The sequence below is a fragment of the Hypomesus transpacificus genome, unplaced genomic scaffold (genome assembly GCF_021917145.1).
Source record: "Hypomesus transpacificus isolate Combined female unplaced genomic scaffold, fHypTra1 scaffold_323, whole genome shotgun sequence".
Classification (NCBI taxonomy): Eukaryota; Metazoa; Chordata; class Actinopteri; order Osmeriformes; family Osmeridae; genus Hypomesus; species Hypomesus transpacificus.
The window spans coordinates 71,282-90,012 of record NW_025813851.1 but is presented as its reverse complement, the minus strand read 5'-3'; the positions used below and the strand labels follow the sequence as shown (position 1 = coordinate 90,012).

The window sequence follows — 18,731 nt, the reverse complement described above, 5'->3', positions numbered from 1 at the left end:
CTCAGGTTCTCTGCAGGTGATGAACAAGACCCGGAAGATCATGGAGGACGGCGGTACCTCCTTCACCAACGCCTTTGTGACCACGCCCATGTGCTGCCCGTCGCGCTCCTCCATGCTAACGGGGAAGTACGTGCACAACCACAACACCTACACCAACAATGAGAACTGCTCCTCCCCCTCCTGGCAGGCCCAGCACGAGCCGCGCTCCTTCGCCGTCTACCTCAACAACACAGGCTACCGGACAGGTCAGTGGTTCACACAAGGGCACACGTACTCACTTTCCAGAACTTTCTACACAGGCAACCATTCAACCACCATTTATTTTTTTGAAGGCAGTGTAACGTCGTCCAACAAACACGAGCCGACAGCGGTCTCCCTGTCCTCTCCCCCCCCCCCCCCCCATGCACCCATATGTCACCCCCGAGGGTCCCTCTCACTGCCAAGGGGTCAGTCAGTCAGCCACGACGCATCCCAAATGGCCAGTTGGCTCATTCATCGACCTGTTCCCTCCTCTCACTCAGAGCACATTCTTACTGGAAATGTATAGCCTGCCTGCCTCTCTGCCTGTCTTGAGTGAGAAATGCAAACATGGCCTGGGTGCCAGGCCCCTGTCATGGCAGTCGGCTGGTGTCTGTGTGAGTGATGGGCAGGCACTCCACTGGGCAGCTCCAGGGGTCCTGTGGGCAGCGACGCGGCCCGCGGTTTCCAGCCGATACGTTAGTCTACAATTAGACCTCTCCGCGAACGGCTGGCACGACGCCCAGGCTCGAGGGAAGATGTTTAGCCAGGCTCACGCAGAAAAAACAGAGAGACACACGTAAAAAAAACGAGAGATTGCACTTACCCAAGCACGCAAACACACACACACACATGCTAAAGCAAACAGATATTAACAGGTACGCTCCAGAGTTTGGGAACAGGGTTGGAGAGGGGGCAGCCAGCTTTGACAGTGGACAGAAATGCTCCGATATCCGTCAGGATGCTCCACAGCACTGATTCCAACCCCTCCATCTCTCTTCCTTCCCCTCCTCCTCTCCCGCCGCTGTCTTCCTGCGCAGGGTTCTTCGGGAAGTACCTCAACGAGTACAACGGCAGCTACATCCCGCCTGGGTGGCGCGAGTGGGTGGGACTGATCAAAAATTCCCGCTTCTATAATTACACTGTGTGTCGGAACGGCTACAAGGAGAAGCACGGAGCGGAGTACGCCAAGGTATGTGCCCACTGCCACCGTGGGGTTCCCCCGCGCCAGCCTCCGGGCAGAAGACGGGGGTCGTTAACCCCAATCACCCATTTGTTTTCCCTTTATGACCAAATGTGAGGTGCTCGCCTGGCTAATTGCAGGTCTGGTCTGTAACGTGGGGGGGATGCAGACGAACAGACATGCTGGGGTAGATCAAAGGGGAAGTGTTGTGTTGAGGTGGCGTCTCGCGCGCCGCCACAGCCGCTCATTATTGTCACGTGGCGTGCCGCAGACACGCCCCCCCCCGGGAGCACCGTGTTGTCTCTGGAAATTACCACCCTGAGTTGCTCTCTCATTCACTGTGACTTGAGTCTTGCCTCTACTGTATGTCCAGGTCCCTCTCTCTCCCCTTGCCCTCTCTCTCTCTCTCTCTACCCCTCTCTTTCAAGAGGTTATGGAAGGGTTGTGTATAACACATAGATGAGAGATTAGACATTTTCCCATCCTCTTGGGAAAACTGGGTCTGACTGTCCTGCATGGTGGATTTGAGGAGTAGAGCTCTGCATGGCAGTAGGCGCCCATCTCCCCCCTGTGTTTTCTCACCAGCTGTCAGGCCAGCCTTGTTTTCCCAGTCCAGCTCCTTGCCAGTGTCCTCCCAGGCAGCTTAGTGCTGGGGGAAGGAGGAATTTGAGCAGGGGTTTTATGGTTTGGGCACATTTGGACCCTGGTCGGCCTGAAGGAAGGGTGAATAAATGTTTGGACTGATACTAGGATGCCAAATGACTTGCTTGTGGGGTCAGAGGAAGGTGTAAAGTTCCCCACACCAGCTGAGGATGGAGTGTTTACGAGCCGAACTCCGGTGAGCACCACGTGGTTTCAGACCCTGGAAACCACGGCAGTCCCACGCCAGCCAGGCCCTGTTATCTAGCATGTCCAATCTGCCTGAGTTTAGTCACTGTAGGCCACCGAGGCTGGAAGTGAGAAATGGAGAATCCTTCACAGTTCACTCTCCAAGGCCAGGACAGACACGGCGACTCAGTGAGGCATGGCAACCAATGACCTCACTCATCTGACGAGCGTCTGAGGTCAGGGTTCACACCATGGGGTGGTGAGTAAGATGATTATGCACACGCCCAAGCATTTCCCTCCCTCCCTCCTCACAGTCCTCCCAGCCAGTCACAGACAGACCATTTGGCCTCGCAATGGGCCAGTTGGCTGATACCTCCAGGACGGCCGCCGAGGGTAAACGTGGTCGTATCCATTCACTTCACTGCTGACCTCAATGACCGGTGGTCACAGCAGTTTTTCCAACCTCGCCACTACGGTTACCTTCAGCTGACCTGACGCGACCGTGAGGGGGGAACTGAGCGGGCCTTCCAGCTGGGAGGGTAAGGGAGAACCAGGGTGGTGAATCTGGCTGAGCCGGTTCATGTGCGTGCAATTCCCAGCCTTGGCACTGCCGCCAGGTCATTAAAGTCAGCCATATAAAACTATTCATAGGGCCAACATGAATCAGCCTTTACTGGCACACGCGTGACATTTGGTGGGGAAATCTCACTCGCCAACCTCTCGTTTGAGAGGATCATGCTGCCTAGCAACCGCCAGTTTGCATGCGAGGGTGCAGGTACTGGGAAGCTCGAATTTTGACTCTTGGCACCTGATGTGGAGATACAAGGGAAAGCCCGTTATTAAAGACTTCACTTCCCATAAACCATTCTTCTGGTACTTGAAAGCCAATGGGATTTCCTGATTGGACTTAACTCTCAAAATATTAAAGACACAGAGGGAAGCAGCCTGGCGTTAAAGCCAGTAGAGCTATTTGTATAAATGGCTTCTAGTTCCACATAGATGAAGTGTTCTGTCTTTCCATTCTAGGATTACTTTACGGACCTCATCACCAACGACAGCATCAACTTCTTCCGTATGTCCAAGCGGGTGTACCCTCACAGGCCGGTCATGATGGTCATCAGCCACGCCGCGCCCCACGGCCCGGAAGATTCCGCTCCACAGTACTCGGAACACTTCCCCAACGCATCACAACACATGTAAGTCTCTCTCACATGCACACGCGCGTCCGCTGCACATGCCTGGACACGTTCACACACAAATGTATAAATAGTCACGTACAGCCATTCACAGACCCTGTCGGACAACTTTTTTTTTTGTTGTCGCTGGGATTTTTTTCACGCTCAAAAACCCAAAGGGCTTGTTTTGCTTTATGCGATTTCGACAGACATTTCAGTCTACGAACTCCTAAAACGATATTGCAGTTTTCATAGCCCTCATCTCTAGTGATGATAGGTTAGCGAGGCGGCTTTTCCTCACATGACTCAGCAACCGTGAAATCAAAATGATTTATCATCTCAGAATAGCTGGGGCACATACCAGGGCGGGAGTTGGGGATGGAAGCTTTATGGAGCGTTGCTGTCATGCCAAGGCCGCGGTGGCCCTCCCTGATCCATCACCACCGAGCCGTGGCTGCGCTCCTATCCCACAGGCGGCTCCATGGCAACACGCCCTGCCACCCCCGCAGCCCTCCGCTCGCCTCCCAGGGTGCCCTGGGGCGCCGGAGAGTGAGGTCCAGGCTGCATGCCTCTCCCCCCCCCCCCCCCCCCCTCTCTCTGTCTCTCTCTCTGTCTCTCTGTCTCTGTCTCTCTCTCTCTTTCTCTCTCTCTCTCTCTCTCTCTCTCTCTCTCTCCCTCTGTGTCTCTCTCTGTCTCTGTGTGTCTCTCTCTCTTTCTCTCTGTCTCTCTCTCTCTCTCTCTCTCTCTCTCTCTCTCTCTCTCTCTCTCTCTCTCTCTCTGTGTGTCTCACTCGCTTTCCTTGTCACTCAGTCTCTTCCTTTCTCTCTCTCTCCGTCTCTCGGCCTCCCTGCCTCCCTCCTATGTAATTCAGGGAGGACTTCCTGACCCTGTTCATATCAATCAATGCTCTCTCCCTGCAGCTCCTGGGATGTGAGGAATGCATTGTGCGCTCTGGAACACCCTTTGTGACATTATTAATTTATTTTTAGCGCAAGCCTCCGGACAGAGGGCATGAGGCCCCCCGGGTGGCTTGGAGGGTTGCTGCGGTGACTGGCGTGTTGATGCTGTGTGTGAATTATGGGATGTTATAGAGCCATTGCCAGGATGGAGGGACAAGTCACTGGAATGGGAGACATGGTGCCCCTGACATGAAAACAGTTCTTCAGCTAGTTAAACACCAAACCCTCCTCTTTGTGGAATGAAAAACCTTTGCCAAAACAATGCCGCTGTGATGCCATTTACGCCGGAGCACACTTGTTTATGAAGGCAGCGTAGCTTAGCAAGTTTTCTAGCTTACTAGCTTAGCCTTGCTTGACATCAGGTCACAAAACCTTGTCAGCTTTGCTGACTTAGCTGTGTTAGCTTAGCTGTGTTACCTTAAACGCTCAAACGCCCTAGGACTCCTCGACCTCCAAGCTAGGCTAGCAGCGCCACAGCTAATGTGTAATACATGTGGACTGGAAGACGCTGCGAGGCAGTCACAGGGAGCGGGCTCGTAAATCACACAGGCGCGTAGCGTTCTGAAAGCAGCAATAGCAGGGGAGGGTTTGATGCTAATGTCATTAACATTCCTCGCCCGAGGTGTCTCTCTCTGGGGAAGACAGAGAAATATGCCACCTCCACTTTGGGGATGTTTGGTTGTAAGAACATCTTACTTGCAGTGGCGGTTTCTTTTTCGTGCTCACCACTGTGTTGAGCCTCAACAGTTGAGGTTGAGGACAAAACTGAACACTTAGCTTAAGGGGGCAAATAACCTAAAGCTAAGGTTGTTAACCCCCCCCCCCCACCCCCCGCCCTCTCCTGAGCTGAGCATGATTGCGCCCGGGTCATTGTGTGTCTAGGAGTCGCTCTGACCTGGACACAGGGGTTTGGAGGGAACTAATCCCAGGATAACACAGGTAACCCTGTCTGACAGGTGTCAGGTGGGACCCCCCCCCTCCTGTATGGACTGGCTTCATTCCTCTGACCCCCACATTCCTGGGCTCCATGAGCCCAGCCTCCCCATACTCCAGCTCTCAGTGGCCCGGTGCCCAGAGACAAGTCCCTTTGTGGGGCTTATTAGACCGCCTGGATGGCTGGGGTTAAGAGTTCACCACCAACACAAAGGAAGCCTGAGGAGGAGAGGGCAGGAGGCCGACCACTGCCATCTGAGCAAAGCCTCTCCCAGAGCCTCTCTTCATTAAGGCCCTCAGACCAGAGGGCTGCACTGTACAGGGCTAGGAACCGGGGCGGGGACAAGAGGAGAGGGGAGGTGCAGCAAAGATAACCACATAACCAACTCTCCCTTACATCATTTGTACGGATGACAAGTATTCACAGGAGGATGTTGTGTCCCGAGGTGAGAACATTAGGGAACCATTGTAAACAACATGGAGAAGATGTCCTTTGGAACAGCCCTGCACACCGCACACCACACTCCAGAGCCAGACTAAATAACACCCAGTGTCCCCAGGAATACAACCACAGCAGATTGATGGAAAAAAACACACGACACTCTCTGTCTCTGCAGTCTGTCTCTCTCTGTTTACCCAGCATTCTTAGTCTCCCACCTTCAATGACCATAACTAAATTAGTTTTCGGTCCAGGGGTTGTTGCAAACTTTGGGGCCTAATATTTATCCAAGCATGTGCCAACCCTCAAATGACTCCGCTTTGCCAAGTGAGAGCAGGACTGTGAGACTCTCGTCTCGCTGTGAGAGGAGAGAGAGAGAGGGTCCAGGGGAGGAAGAGGGAGTGAGGGTGAGGTGTGGAAAAACAGCCAGCACACCACAGCGAAGCATTAGGACATTTCCCTGAGCAAACAGGCCTGTTATTGATGCTTGTCAAATACAGCAGACAGCAGGTTAGTCCACAGACACCTGCTGCTACTGCTCTGAGAAATGGTAGGCAGGTGCCTACTGAAACGTAAAATGGCCTCTTTATAGATACTTGGAGGGTGTTAGTTATACCTCTAGCCTATTGGACAATGTCCCACCTGTGCTCACTACTGTGTATCAATACATTAGTATGTGTATATAGAGTGGGTACGGTAAAAATATGAAGCTTTTGTAGAATCCTTGTAGACAGGTCTCATTCCCACAACAAGGTTATGTTTTCCCTGGATATTGAAACAGTTTCTGTGTGTGTCTCCTCTGCCCAGAACCCCAAGTTACAACTATGCACCAAACATGGACAAACACTGGATCATGCAATACACAGGCCCTATGAGGCCTATCCACATGGAGTTCACCAACTTCCTCCACAGGAAGAGGCTGCAGACCCTCATGTCTGTAGATGACTCTGTACAGAAGGTAAGGGAATCCCTTTCCTCCCTCCCTGCTCATTCATCAGTTGTCAATATACATCTTCACTTCATCCTGGTCAAAATGTGAAGTCTGTGTGTTTCTGCTGTTGCTGGATGCTGGTGAGTAACCAGAAGGTTTTGTCTCTTTTCTGCTCGCTCTCGCTCCTTACTCCCTCTGGCTCTCTCCATCTCCATCCATTTCTTCTCTCCCTCTCTCTCTCTCTCTCTCTCTCTCTCTCTCTCTCTCTCTCTCTCTCTCTCTCTCTCTCTCTCTCTCTCTCTCTCTCTCTCTCTCTCTTCTCTTCTCTCTCTCTCTCTCTCTCTCTCTCTCTGTCTTTATCTCGCCCAGGTTTACGACATGTTAGTGGAGAGTGGTGAGCTGGACAACACCTATGTTATTTACACTGCTGACCACGGCTACCACATTGGTCAGTTTGGCCTGGTGAAGGGGAAGTCCATGCCTTACGACTTTGACATCCGAGTCCCGTTCTTCCTCAGAGGACCCAATGTGGAGCCAGCTGCAGTGTAAGGCTGACAGGACTTTGGAAACCAGATTAAAGCTTGAGAAAATCATGGTCCTACAGCAGCTGGTAGTGTGGAGTCATACTCCACATGCTTTAGACCTTACAGTTTGAGTGTGACCCATCAACTGTGGGTCTCTTCACAGGAACCCTCACCTGGTGCTGAACATTGACCTGGCCCCCACCATCCTGCACATCGCCGGGCTGGACACCCCTCCTGACATGGACGGCAAGTCCATCCTCAAGCTTCTGGAGCAGGAAAAGACCGGAAACAGGTCAGTCTGGAACCACCACCCGATGACCTTTATTAGAACCTGGATTAGTCCAAACACCTGAGGTTAGACATTCATGTGAGCCACAGGTCTCCACACTGGCTTAAGGACGCCATTATACCCTGGATTCATTAGTCTCAAATACAAACCATTCTCTCAGCCACATATGGGATTCATCCACTCTAATCCTATAATACCACCATTTCTGGTTTGTACTTCATTCTTAACACATTTTGGTCCTTACTTAAGTCCACAAAGCCATAAGACGTCTATAATCAGGTTGCGTAAGGCTGTCTGGATGAAAGCCTACAGAGCTGCTGGTGACTGCCCAGCTCATCTGACTTCTATGAACAATCTGCATTCTGTTTCCCCCAGATTCAAACCTAACCGGAAACCCAAAGTCTGGAGGGACACATTCCTGGTGGAGCGAGGGTAAACTGATGCTCTTTAAACTGACACACACACACACACACAGCAGTGCAGAAATCTGACATGGTAATACTACATTTTGTTGAACCCCAAATTTGCAGTGGACGATGTCTGTTCATCCCTGTGGTTCCTCTACGCTTCTCACCAGTGATTTGTCTGCTTATCCAAGTATCCAGACCGCAGTAGTGCTGGAAGCAGAGGAAGACAGATGGAAACATCTCTCTTCCTCACAGTTGTTTGGTCTATGTGTGTTAAGCTACACAAGACTGGCACATTGGAAGAGTTCACACAAAAGGCGTTGACACAAGTTTAAAGGGATACTTTTTTTTTTTTTTTTGCAAATCCGCTCAAGGAAAAGAAAACAGAACACGTCCTTTGTCTTCTTTGGCTATCATTTTCAACACGCCTTCGAGACGCTAATGTAGCCTTGGCCCGCTGTCCTCGCCCTGCCGGAGACATCCGGATCCATTACAGTAACACAGTGGAGCTTGACACACACTAAATAAACACAGGCTGCCCAGTCCCAGACTGATGTTACCTGATGGATGGCAGGAAGACACACTCGATACACACAGGGTGGCAGGGAGATTGTGTGGTGTGTGTGTGTTCTTAGAATGTGTGTGTGTGTGTGTGTTTACAGAGCAGTCATGGGAAGGATCTGCAAGTTTTCACTCGATTTTGTTCAACAGTGTACTACCGACACATAAAACCCTCACACATGCAGGCTTACACACAGGATGTGCTGTACAGAAACGCACATGCATGAACTCACAAGTCCCAGAGGTTTAGTATGTGTATTATGAGAACATGATAAGGTGTGTTTTTGCATGGCTCAATGTACTTAGCTGATGCTAAAACCAGAGGTGCAATGCAGGAAACCTAACAGCCCATAATCCCAGTGCAGAGAGAGAGGGATAGAGAGGGAGAGAGAGGTTGGGAAAGAGAGGGAGGGAAAGAGAGGGAGGGAGGGCATGAGAGAGATAGAGAGAAGGAAGGAGAGGGAGGGAGATGGAGGGAGAGAGAGAGAGAGATGGAGAGAAGGAAGGAAAGGGAGATGAAGGGAGGGAGAGAGAGAGAGATGGAGAGAAGGAAGGAGAGGGAGGGAGGGAAATTAAGGGGGGGAGAGAGAGAGAGATGGAGAGAGAGAAGGTGAGTACAGCAGAGTGACATTCCACCAGTCACTCAAGTGTTTAGTTGGGCTGTGTTCGCTTGCAACAGCATCTCATGTAGCAGAACGACCCAAACACAACATCCTCCATCTTCCTTCCTGCTTTTCAGCTGTTTAGTTGGTGGGCGCAGGCTACTCAAGACCAGCCCTCCCTCCCTCCCTGCGTGTGCGTGTGTGTGTGTGTGTGTGTGCTAGTGTGTTTGGGAATGACCAAGTATCAGCTAATGTAAAAAATGTAATAGTGTGACCTCTGACTTTTGGAGATTTAGCTGTTAATCCAGCCCTCCATTAATCCTGACTGTTTATGAAGGCCGTCGTCCGGGCCATTATCTAAGTGCTGAGATTAGCCTCCCAGGAACCTCTCTGAGATTCTCAGAGACCCAAAGTCAGCAGGCCGGGCTCACACGGTAGCTAAAGCGCGTTCATCTCTCCCCCTTTAACATCCACCAGTAATCTGTTTCCCTAGTCCTCTCGCGGAGCTGTTCCAGTGTGACACCAAGGGAGAACAGAACATGCAGCCCCTGGGTCTGCTTGCCAGGCTAATTCCCAAACGACCACATTGAGTATGGTTACATTGGATAAACAACAAAGGAGAGAATAGCAAAGATAAACATGGTCAGCTGTCAGCTGTCTGAACCCCCCTCAGTCATAACCCGGTAGAAGGGCGACAGGCTGAGGTGTAAAATAACTTTCAGACATGACAGCAGACAGACAGGTCTCTCTGGAGGGGGACAGGTTGTACCATGTCGTCGTTCTGTCTGTGTGTCCGGGCTGCCAGGCGGTGTTGGCATGGGGATTGGCAGGGCCTGGCAGAGCTGAGGGTGAGCCTGGTGCCAAGGGGAGGTCAAACCGCTTGGCCCCGGGTAGAGCGGTGGTGTGAGGCTGAACTGGGCTCTCTGCCCAGGCCTCCCCTGGCTGGCTCTCAGACTTAGACGTAGCATAGCACAGCGTAGCATTTCAATGGGAAAGTGTGCATGGCATAGCTTAGCATAGCCACCCGCTAGCTCTCACCAAAGGACACAACCTGCTGCCATAACCAATATAATGCCACATCAAAAATGGGCAAAAGAAATTGACTGTGTCAAATCATACATTACATTTATTAGCTTGGCAGTACATGCACCATCAATTACAGTTGCATTGCTCATCGTTTACAGCTGGAGTGTTTCTCACGGTCTGTCTGGTTTGTTTGTAGTAAGATCGTGAGGAAGAAGGAGGATGCGGCTGTGGCCACCCAGCACACCAACAGCCTGCCCAAGTACAAGAAGGTCCAGGAAGTCTGTCAGCAGCCAGAGGTCCAGACGCCGTGTGAGCAGCCTGGACAGGTAGACCACTGGCAACACACACACACACACTCCACACACACACACACACACACACACTCCACACACACACACACTCCCTACACACAAAAACACGTTCCACACACACAAACACACACAGAATTAAATGGTGTGTTGGTTGTGACTATTGTTGGAAGACGTTTTGTGTTTGTACAGACTAATGCTGGTCAATATTTTGTGCGTGTGTGTGTGTACAAGATTAGTCTTTACAAACACATTATTTCATCCTGTATGTGGAATTCTCATGTGTATGTGGGACTCTTTCCTCATCACTTGAATATGTTGTAAAGGAAAGGCAGTTGTCCACAGATCGAACTAGTTGTATTCCCTCGGTCCATTCCAGAGGTGTAACCAGCCTTGGCTGTAATGCAGTCTGCAGCTGACGTAACACCTGTCTACTGAAACATAAGTCAAACGGCCATTTACAGCAATGGGCTCTGTAATTGGACATTTTTGCACCGTTGGAGCAGAGGGACTCATTGGCCCAGGGTTCCCTTTCATCTGCGCCCATTATAGCATTGGCAGCCCCTGTCAGGCTAGCATTAGTGGCTAAAGGACCATGAAGCAGGCAGACCTGAACAATACAAATTGTTACAATTTTCAGGTAGCTTTAAAAGGCAGACAAGGCTTCTGAGGGCCTGCTAATGTGAACCAGATCCCTTTTATGGCCAAAGTAAGTGTGCGCATGTAACACTCAATAATTTATTACAGGACAGCAGCAAAGGACCGAGGTGTGTGTGTGTGTGTGTGTGTGTGTGTGTGTGTGTGTGTGTGTGTGTGTGTGTGAGGAAGTGAGAGAGAAAGAGGTTTGATTCACCTTAGCCTCCTGGTGACTGGCCTGTGCCCTTCACAATAGGATATACACTGTAGAGGAGAGGAGCTACAAGACCTGACAGATGGCCACAATTACTAACACACACACACACACACAGAAGTCAGGAATGTAATGTGTTTATATGCACACCTGTCCACTGCAGGCTGAAACCATGACTTGGGGAGCGGAGTTCCACTGCTCAAGGGCTTCGAAAACCAAACCCACACAGCAAATGTACAAGGGACTGTTTTAACCTGAGAATGCCAAGACGAGAAGCAAATACAGTGATGGAAAATATATATACGTGCCTCTATTTGGCAGGCCAATGTCTACCCTGGGCACCAGTTGCAAAACTGGGGACCTCTTTCCTAAGATGTGAGAAGCTAGTGAATCTCTGTAGTTTTTGTCTGTATTGGTCTTTCCGCACAGCCATGTGGTCCTAGTATGTTGTTTTTAGAACAGCTCAGGTCACCAGGGACAAATAGAACAGATTCGCTTGTGTTTTGTGGCCTGGAGTGAATGACATTCAAAGTGAGTTGTAGCACTTTGGGTCTGTCACTAGCCAATCATGTCTCAGCATGCAGGGAAGCCCTTTCTCTCTCATTCCCATCTCTCTTTCTCCTGTCTGCACCGTTGGGACTGGAATGTGACTGAAAAGTCCTAAAAGCCGCGTGAGTGTGTACGTGCGTGTGCATTTTCCTGAGTTGTCGTGCGAACTGTCTCTGTTCCTTTGAGTCTGTCAATCTATGTTTCTGTGTCTTTCTCTCCACACAGGATATCTCTCTCTCAAACTCTGTTGCTAACTCTCTCTCTCTCATATAATATAACATCGCTGTCAGGTCCATAAGCTGTTCATTAGTGTGCTTAAGAGCTCCACAGGAAACCTGATCTGGCCCCAAGCCGTCTGAGTGGAGCTTCTTTCACACACACTCACCAGAGAAGGTCTGCTCTTGCTCCCTTCAAGCCTGGCCAAATTAGCACGTCACTTAGCATGATTAGCTTCTACTCTCTCCGTTTGGCCTGAATGACACTTTGCGGATACGCACTTCCAAGATTACACTGGTGACTACACTGGCGTCAGACCCACTGCTGGGACGCCCATAGAGACAAAGAGTGGGCTTCTCTGTGTTTACAGAGACCGATCCACTTCATCTCATGTGGTACCTCTGGTTAGTCTCTCCTCCCTTTTATATCCCAGTGGTTCTGGTGTGGGTGTCTGGTTGGCTGGCTTGTCAAAAGCCCTCCAGTCAGGCTTGTGTGGAAGATCATGCAGGAGGCTTGTGTGGGTGTTTTTCTTCTCTTTATAATCCCACTTTCAATTTCCCGTCAGTGCAGTCTGCCTTGCTATGTCCAAGTGTTGCCTGATGGATTACCCTCAAGATCAAAGTGAAGAACACTCAATGACGCACATGAACAATGTGCGTAAATAACAATAACAATATCTCCATTGGGCCTGTTTGTTGTGGACAGAAGTGGCACTGTGTCGAAGAGATCACTGGGAAGTGGCGCATCCAGAAGTGTAAGGGCGGCGGGCTGAAGGAGGGCACCAGGAAGACGGCCCGGAGTCTGAGGGCCCGGGGCGTGAGGGCGCGGGGCGTGAGGGCCCGGGGCTATGACCGGGACAGGGACTGCCAGTGTGGGGACGGCCTCTTCAAACCCCCCCGGCCCGACCGCCGCTCCCATCGCCAGTTCCCACCCTCCTCAGGCCAACGTGAGTAGAGCGAGAGAGTGAGTGACTGAGAGAGTGACTGAGAGAGAGACAGGGAGAGCGACTGAGTGAGTGAATGGGAGAGAGTCAGAGAGAGAGACAGGGAGAGCGACTGAGTGAGTGAATGGGAGAGAGCCAGAGAGAGAGAGAGACAGGGAGAGCGACTGAGTAAGTGAATGGGAGAGAGCCAGAGAGAGAGAGACAGGGAGAGCGAGAGAGTGAGTGACTGAGAGAGTGACTGAGAGAGAGACAGGGAGAGCGACTGAGTGAGTGAATGGGAGAGAGCCAGAGAGAGAGAGACAGGGAGAGCGACTGAGTGAGTGAATGGGAGAGAGCCAGAGAGAGAGACAGGGAGAGCGAGAGAGTGAGTGACTGAGAGAGTGACTGAGAGAGAGACAGGGAGAGCGACTGAGTGAGTGAATGGGAGAGAGCCAGAGAGAGAGAGACAGGGAGAGCGACTGAGTGAGTGAATGGGAGAGAGCCAGAGAGAGAGACAGGGAGAGCGACTGAGTGAGTGAATGGGAGAGAGCCAAAGAGAGAGAGACAGGGAGAGCGACTGAGTGAGTGAATGGGAGAGTGACTGAGAGAGAGACAGGGAGAGCGACTGAGTGAGTGAATGGGAGAGAGCCAGAGAGAGAGAGACAGGGAGAGCGACTGAGTGAGTGAATGGGAGAGAGCCAGAGAGAGAGACAGGGAGAGCGACTGAGTGAGTGAATGGGAGAGAGCCAAAGAGAGAGATACAGGGAGAGCGACTGAGTGAGTGAATGGGAGAGAGCCAGAGAGAGAGAGACAGGGAGAGCGACTGAGTGAGTGAATGGGAGAGAGCCAGAGAGAGAGACAGGTAGAGCGACTGAGTGAGTGAATGGGAGAGAGCCAGACAGACAGGGAGAGCGACTAAGCCTCGTTATAGAACCATCACGCTGAATGAGAGCCTTGGTGTCTGTGTCTGCCAGAGCTTAAGCCATGCTTCACTGGTCAGGATTACAGCAGCTCTCAGGAGAGACAGATGCAAGGCATAAATGACCACGGAATGAGGTCCTGACATTTGCTCTTTGGACAGTGTCCAACACATTGTTGAGGATGAGGTGGTGTTTCCAGCTGTGGGTGGAAGTGGCTCCATCTAGTGGATGAAATGATAACTGCAGCTAGACCTCTGCTCATGTTTGTCCCATAATGCTCTTTTTCCTGATGTGTCAGGCTTCAGACCTCGCTTCGTCCACACCCGGCCCACCAGGTCCTTGTCTGTGGAGTTTGAGGGTCAAATCTACGACGTCGACCTCCAGGCGGACGACCAGTCGGCCGTCCAGAGACGTGTCATCAGAAAGCGCCACTACGAGCCGGAGGATCCCGAGTTTAACCTGGAGTCAGATGACGGCTCCGAGGAAATGCTGGCGGATGACACGAACGCCGTGGGCTACCTCAACTCTCTCAAAGTCACCCACAAGTAAGTCATGTGGCCGCACTCTGGACCTCATTACACCCAACATGAACCCAGTAACCCAAGACTGCTGTGACCTGCTGCACTTTCTCATTTGGGCTCATTGGAAATACATAAGTGGGTTGTGAAGAGATCTCTGTAAAACATGAAGCCTGTCTCTCTCCCCAGATGCTACATCTTGATGAATGACACGGTGCACTGTGAGAGAGAGATCTACCAGTCCTCACGAGCCTGGAAAGATCACAAGAGCTATGTCGACCAGGAAGTGAGTGTCTCTCTCTGTCTGTGTGTGTCTCTCTCTCTCTCTCTCTCTCTCTCTCTCTCTCTCTCTCTGTCTCTCTCTCTGTGTGTCTCTCTCTCTCTCTTTCTCTCTCTCTCTCTCTGTGTCTCTCTCTGTGTCTCTCTCTCTCTCTGTGTCTCTCTCTCTCTCTGTGTCTCTCTCTCTCTCCGTGTCTCTCTTTCTCTTCTCTCTCTCTCTCTCTCTCTCTCTCTCTCTCTCTCTCTCTCTCTCTCTCTCTCTCTCTCTCTCTCTCTCTCTCTCTGTCTGCTTTACCTCTCGTCTCCCTGCCACAAGGCTTTCCATTTCAGCCCCCTCTCTTTCATCCTTCCAGTGTAAACGAGTGTCTGAAAGGAATGAATTACAAAGTAGCGGGGTCGAGGGAGTTTATAGATGTTTGGGGAGAGCTCGATAGTCGGCATAATCATCTGCTGAATGTCCGCCCGCTGACTGGCTGTGTTCTCCGTCGCAGATCGAAGCGCTTCAGGACAAGATTAAGAACCTACGCGAAGTGAGGGGTCACCTGAAGAGAAGGAGACCAGACGAGTGTGACTGTGGGAAGAAGAGGTGAGAGTCCACACAAACGACCGCTGAACACCAAGTTACCAAGCCAAACCTCCTTTTGCAGATGTTTACTATACATCTCAATGTCCATGCAGTAATCACTGTTATTGCTACGCTATCCTAACAGAAAACCCCCCAAACAGCGTGTGCTCTCGTCATGATTACGCCCAGGTTCAGTTTGTGAGGGAGTGTGTGCTGTGCCTCTCTTCTTCTGTGAGGGAGCCGGTGTGTTTAGCGCTCTTCTTCTGTCTGTTAAAAGCAGCTACTATAGCAAAGGAGAGAGGGTGAAAGCAGAGAGGGTGAAGAACAAGAATGACCAGCTCCACCCCTTTAAGTGAGTTGTCGCTCCCTCTAAGTGCAGGTTTGCCACTCTCATCCTTTCCTTGTTGACCTGATTAACCCTGACCCCTGCCATGGGCCAATCCCTAACCTTGACCCCTGCCATAGACCAATCCCAAATCAGACTGACCTTGAAGATTACGTTTGGCTTTCATTTTGACGTGGCTAATACCAGGCAGACTGTTTGACGATGTACAGTTCGTCACAGCTGTAGTTAAGAGCTGTCTGTGTCGTCTTGTTGCCGTGTGTGCATGGTACGTCTGCATGCCTGTTTGACCTGCAGGATGTTGGGAATGTGGTCCATGTAACTGGCCCTGATCAGACCATCCTGTCGACCTCTGTATGCGTGACAAGGGCAGCATGCATGCGTGTTCTGTTGTGATGTGTTAACGGAACCTCAGAGGATTGTTTTGGTGATTGGACGGCGCCAGCATTTGTTGAAAGAGAGATGTCCTTCAGAGACACACAGTGGGTGTCTCTGTGTTCCGATTGGGTTGAAATGCCAATAAGCAAACATACATGGTCAGGCATTGAACTGTGTGTGTGTCTGAGTCTGGAAATGATTGTCCAAGCTACATGGAGAGGATCCTGTGACTCAGTCAGTCAGACAGTCAAGCTCAGTGATTGGTCTGCAGCAGAATACATTAGGAATTGATTACTCACCAATGTGAAGCAGCTGTGTTTTGCAGTGACGGGTATGTGTTTGGGATGAGGGACATTGACTGGAAAGTCATTGGAGAATCGAAAATGATACTTAAGCTTTGAACATTTGAAAGTAAACAGACTTTTAGTTTTTCCTGGCATCTTCAGAGAGACTTCTAGGAGTTTCCCCTCTGCTGATGCCATCCCCGTGGTTACTGCCACAAGAGAGGACAGCGGGAGTTGATGTCATGTGTACACAAAACTGTCATCTGATTGGTCCGTGTGTCTGTCTGTCCGTTAGGGAGGCGGCACAGGAAGTGGACGGCAAAGTGTATAACGAGATCCGCAGGAAGAAGAAGGAGAGGAAGGAGAGGAAGAGGCTGAAGACGGGAGATGACTGCAGCCTGCCCGGCCTCACCTGCTTCACCCACAACAACGAGCACTGGCAAACTGCCCCCTTCTGGAACCGTACGTATCTACACCACACTCTGGATATGAAATATTTGTATAATCGTGCTCAGCCTAGTTGCTCATTGACACGTGGAGCTCGACTCAAACTGACACACATCACCATGTCTGATGACGCCCATTCTGATGACCTAGTCGGGTCAGACGATCGCAACACACGTGGACAGGCAGCTGACCTGTTTCCATCAGGAAACAGAGCATTATGGGAACAAATGTGAGCCGCTAACCCTCGCCTGTGGTTCCCCCCCCTTGCCCCCCCCCCCCCTAGTGGGAGGCTTCTGTGCGTGCACCAGCTCCAACAACAACACCTACTGGTGCCTGAGGACCATCAACGAGACCCACAACACTTTGTTCTGTGAGTTCGCCACCGGCTTCCTGGAGTTCTTTGACCTCAACAGCGACCCTTACCAGGTAAGGCACCACCGCCCAAGTGTACATGTACGTGCTCCGTATCATTTGGAATGGGGTTTCTGTCGTTACATGGCTGCACAGCTAACTATGCTGCATTGCTCTGATGTCATGAGGTAACGTTACTGTGCGTGTGTGTGTGTGTGTGTGTGTGTGTGGGGTGTGTGAAGCTGACCAACGCGGTGTACACAGTGGACAGGGACCTGCTGAACTCCCTCCACGCTCAGCTGATGGAGATGAGGAGCTGCCAAGGACATAAGCAGTGTAACCCCAGACCGAAAGGCCTCGACACAGGTAAACACACGCAGGCTGAGGTACTGGAGTGCGTACAATGTTGGTTTACTGTAGCAGAGTAGTGATGCTCTTGGTAGGTGAAAAAAGTGATTGAGACAAAATGTCCAAACGAAGCAAAGCTGAATGCCCTTCAGTCCCGTTTCCCTTTTAGTTAGACGTGTGTCATCGCCGCGTGTCTGCATGCTGCATGTGGGGACGGTGCGAGCCATGACTTGTTCTCTTATGACATCTCAGCAGGTCAAGGGTCAAGGACGGTCACTGAGACCTGCGTTTGTCCTACGTAGATGCATTTTTGTTTCTTTCAGAAAACACACACCATGATCACTTTTTGACCCAACTCTCCCCCCCCCCCCCCCCCCCCCCATTAGTTTGCTGTCTGCAGCGCAACCACTCACACACACCCCAACAGCAACAACAACACATGATACGCATTTTCAGTGATGATTGAAGCAGGAAGGCTTGTCGGTCAGTAGTCAGATCAACAGCAGTATGACGTTCACCATGCCGTCACCACAAGCTCTCTCTCTCTCTCTCTCTCTCTCTCTCTCTCTCTCTCTCTCTCTCTCTGTTTCTCTCTGTCTCTCTCTCTCTCTCTCTCTCTCTCTCTCTCTCTGTCTCTCTCTCTCTCTCTGTCTCTCTCTCTGTCTCTCTCTCTCTCTCTCTCTGGCACACTCCCTCATCTCCTCATGGCTCTGTCCCAGTGTTGCTGATGGTGTTTGGAGAAGGCTGTCATCAGCCTATTGAGCTTGTCATCTTGCACACTCATGACACTTTTTATTTACACCCTCCTATCGAGCTTCACCACTGACATTAACATCAGTACCATTACTGAGTGACATCCATCACGGTGTGGTGTTGGTGTCCTGTGAATGTGCAACTCAGTCCCAACGGACGAGGAGTCTGTCCACTGCCAACTCTTGGAACCTTGCCAAGTCCTCAAACCAGTGATGTTCATATGGCTACAAACAGATCTTTTCTGCAGAAACATGAAGTAGTCGTTGAGGTCAGGGCAGAGTGAGTCCATTGCCTGATGAACCTATGAATGTGTGCTGTTTAGCATTGGACAAGGGATCCTGTCCTGACTGAATAATGTGTGCTTTTTTCCCCCCTTAAAGGGAAGCCTCATTGGAGCCTGGCTCAGTCACAAACACACCATCACCCTCCAACCTCATCACCAAACCCAATCCAAAATCTCCCCCCATCCCTCCCAATCCATCCATCCATCCCTCTCTTCATCCTCTGTCCTGTCCCTACATTTCTCCTTTTCCTCCCCCCCTTTTCACATGATCTCTCTTCTCCTCTTTCCTTTATCCTCTCCCTCTCTCTCTTGTCCATTCCCTAACAGTATTTCTCCATAGGGACTAGTAGGAGTAGTAGGAGCTGTGCATGCAGTCTTCACTGTGAATGATTCATTGACCCCCCCCCCCCCCTCCTTCTCTGATTTGGAGGCATTAACATTGGATTGCTCTTATTTTCCTGATCAGGAGGTAAAGATGGAGGAAGCTATGAGCCACACAGGTATCCAGACTTTTTGTCCTCTTCAGTGGCTTCCCCTAATAA

General features: G+C 50.9%; 1 protein-coding gene across 7 annotated transcripts in view; it reads left to right on the top strand.

The window, feature by feature from the left end:
• Nucleotides 1–18,731, top strand: part of sulf1 (sulfatase 1) — a 32,677-nt gene that overhangs the window by 10,142 nt on the left and 3,804 nt on the right. For 2 of the 7 annotated variants that reach the window (XM_047016189.1, XM_047016191.1), the window contains exons 3-19: nucleotides 6–245; nucleotides 1,059–1,210; nucleotides 3,056–3,225; nucleotides 6,343–6,493; nucleotides 6,836–7,011; nucleotides 7,154–7,282; nucleotides 7,655–7,711; nucleotides 10,072–10,201; nucleotides 12,504–12,744; nucleotides 13,939–14,185; nucleotides 14,348–14,444; nucleotides 14,929–15,023; nucleotides 15,280–15,354; nucleotides 16,303–16,469; nucleotides 16,738–16,880; nucleotides 17,048–17,171; nucleotides 18,656–18,689. In XM_047016189.1, coding sequence (XP_046872145.1) covers nucleotides 6–245; nucleotides 1,059–1,210; nucleotides 3,056–3,225; nucleotides 6,343–6,493; nucleotides 6,836–7,011; nucleotides 7,154–7,282; nucleotides 7,655–7,711; nucleotides 10,072–10,201; nucleotides 12,504–12,744; nucleotides 13,939–14,185; nucleotides 14,348–14,444; nucleotides 14,929–15,023; nucleotides 15,280–15,354; nucleotides 16,303–16,469; nucleotides 16,738–16,880; nucleotides 17,048–17,171; nucleotides 18,656–18,689 — 2,428 coding nt within the window. The remainder of the gene's footprint in view (nucleotides 1–5; nucleotides 246–1,058; nucleotides 1,211–3,055; nucleotides 3,226–6,342; nucleotides 6,494–6,835; nucleotides 7,012–7,153; nucleotides 7,283–7,654; nucleotides 7,712–10,071; nucleotides 10,202–12,503; nucleotides 12,745–13,938; nucleotides 14,186–14,347; nucleotides 14,445–14,928; nucleotides 15,024–15,279; nucleotides 15,355–16,302; nucleotides 16,470–16,737; nucleotides 16,881–17,047; nucleotides 17,172–18,655; nucleotides 18,690–18,731) is intronic. The other 5 variants (XM_047016185.1, XM_047016188.1, XM_047016190.1 and 2 more) reach the window with 4 other exon arrangements.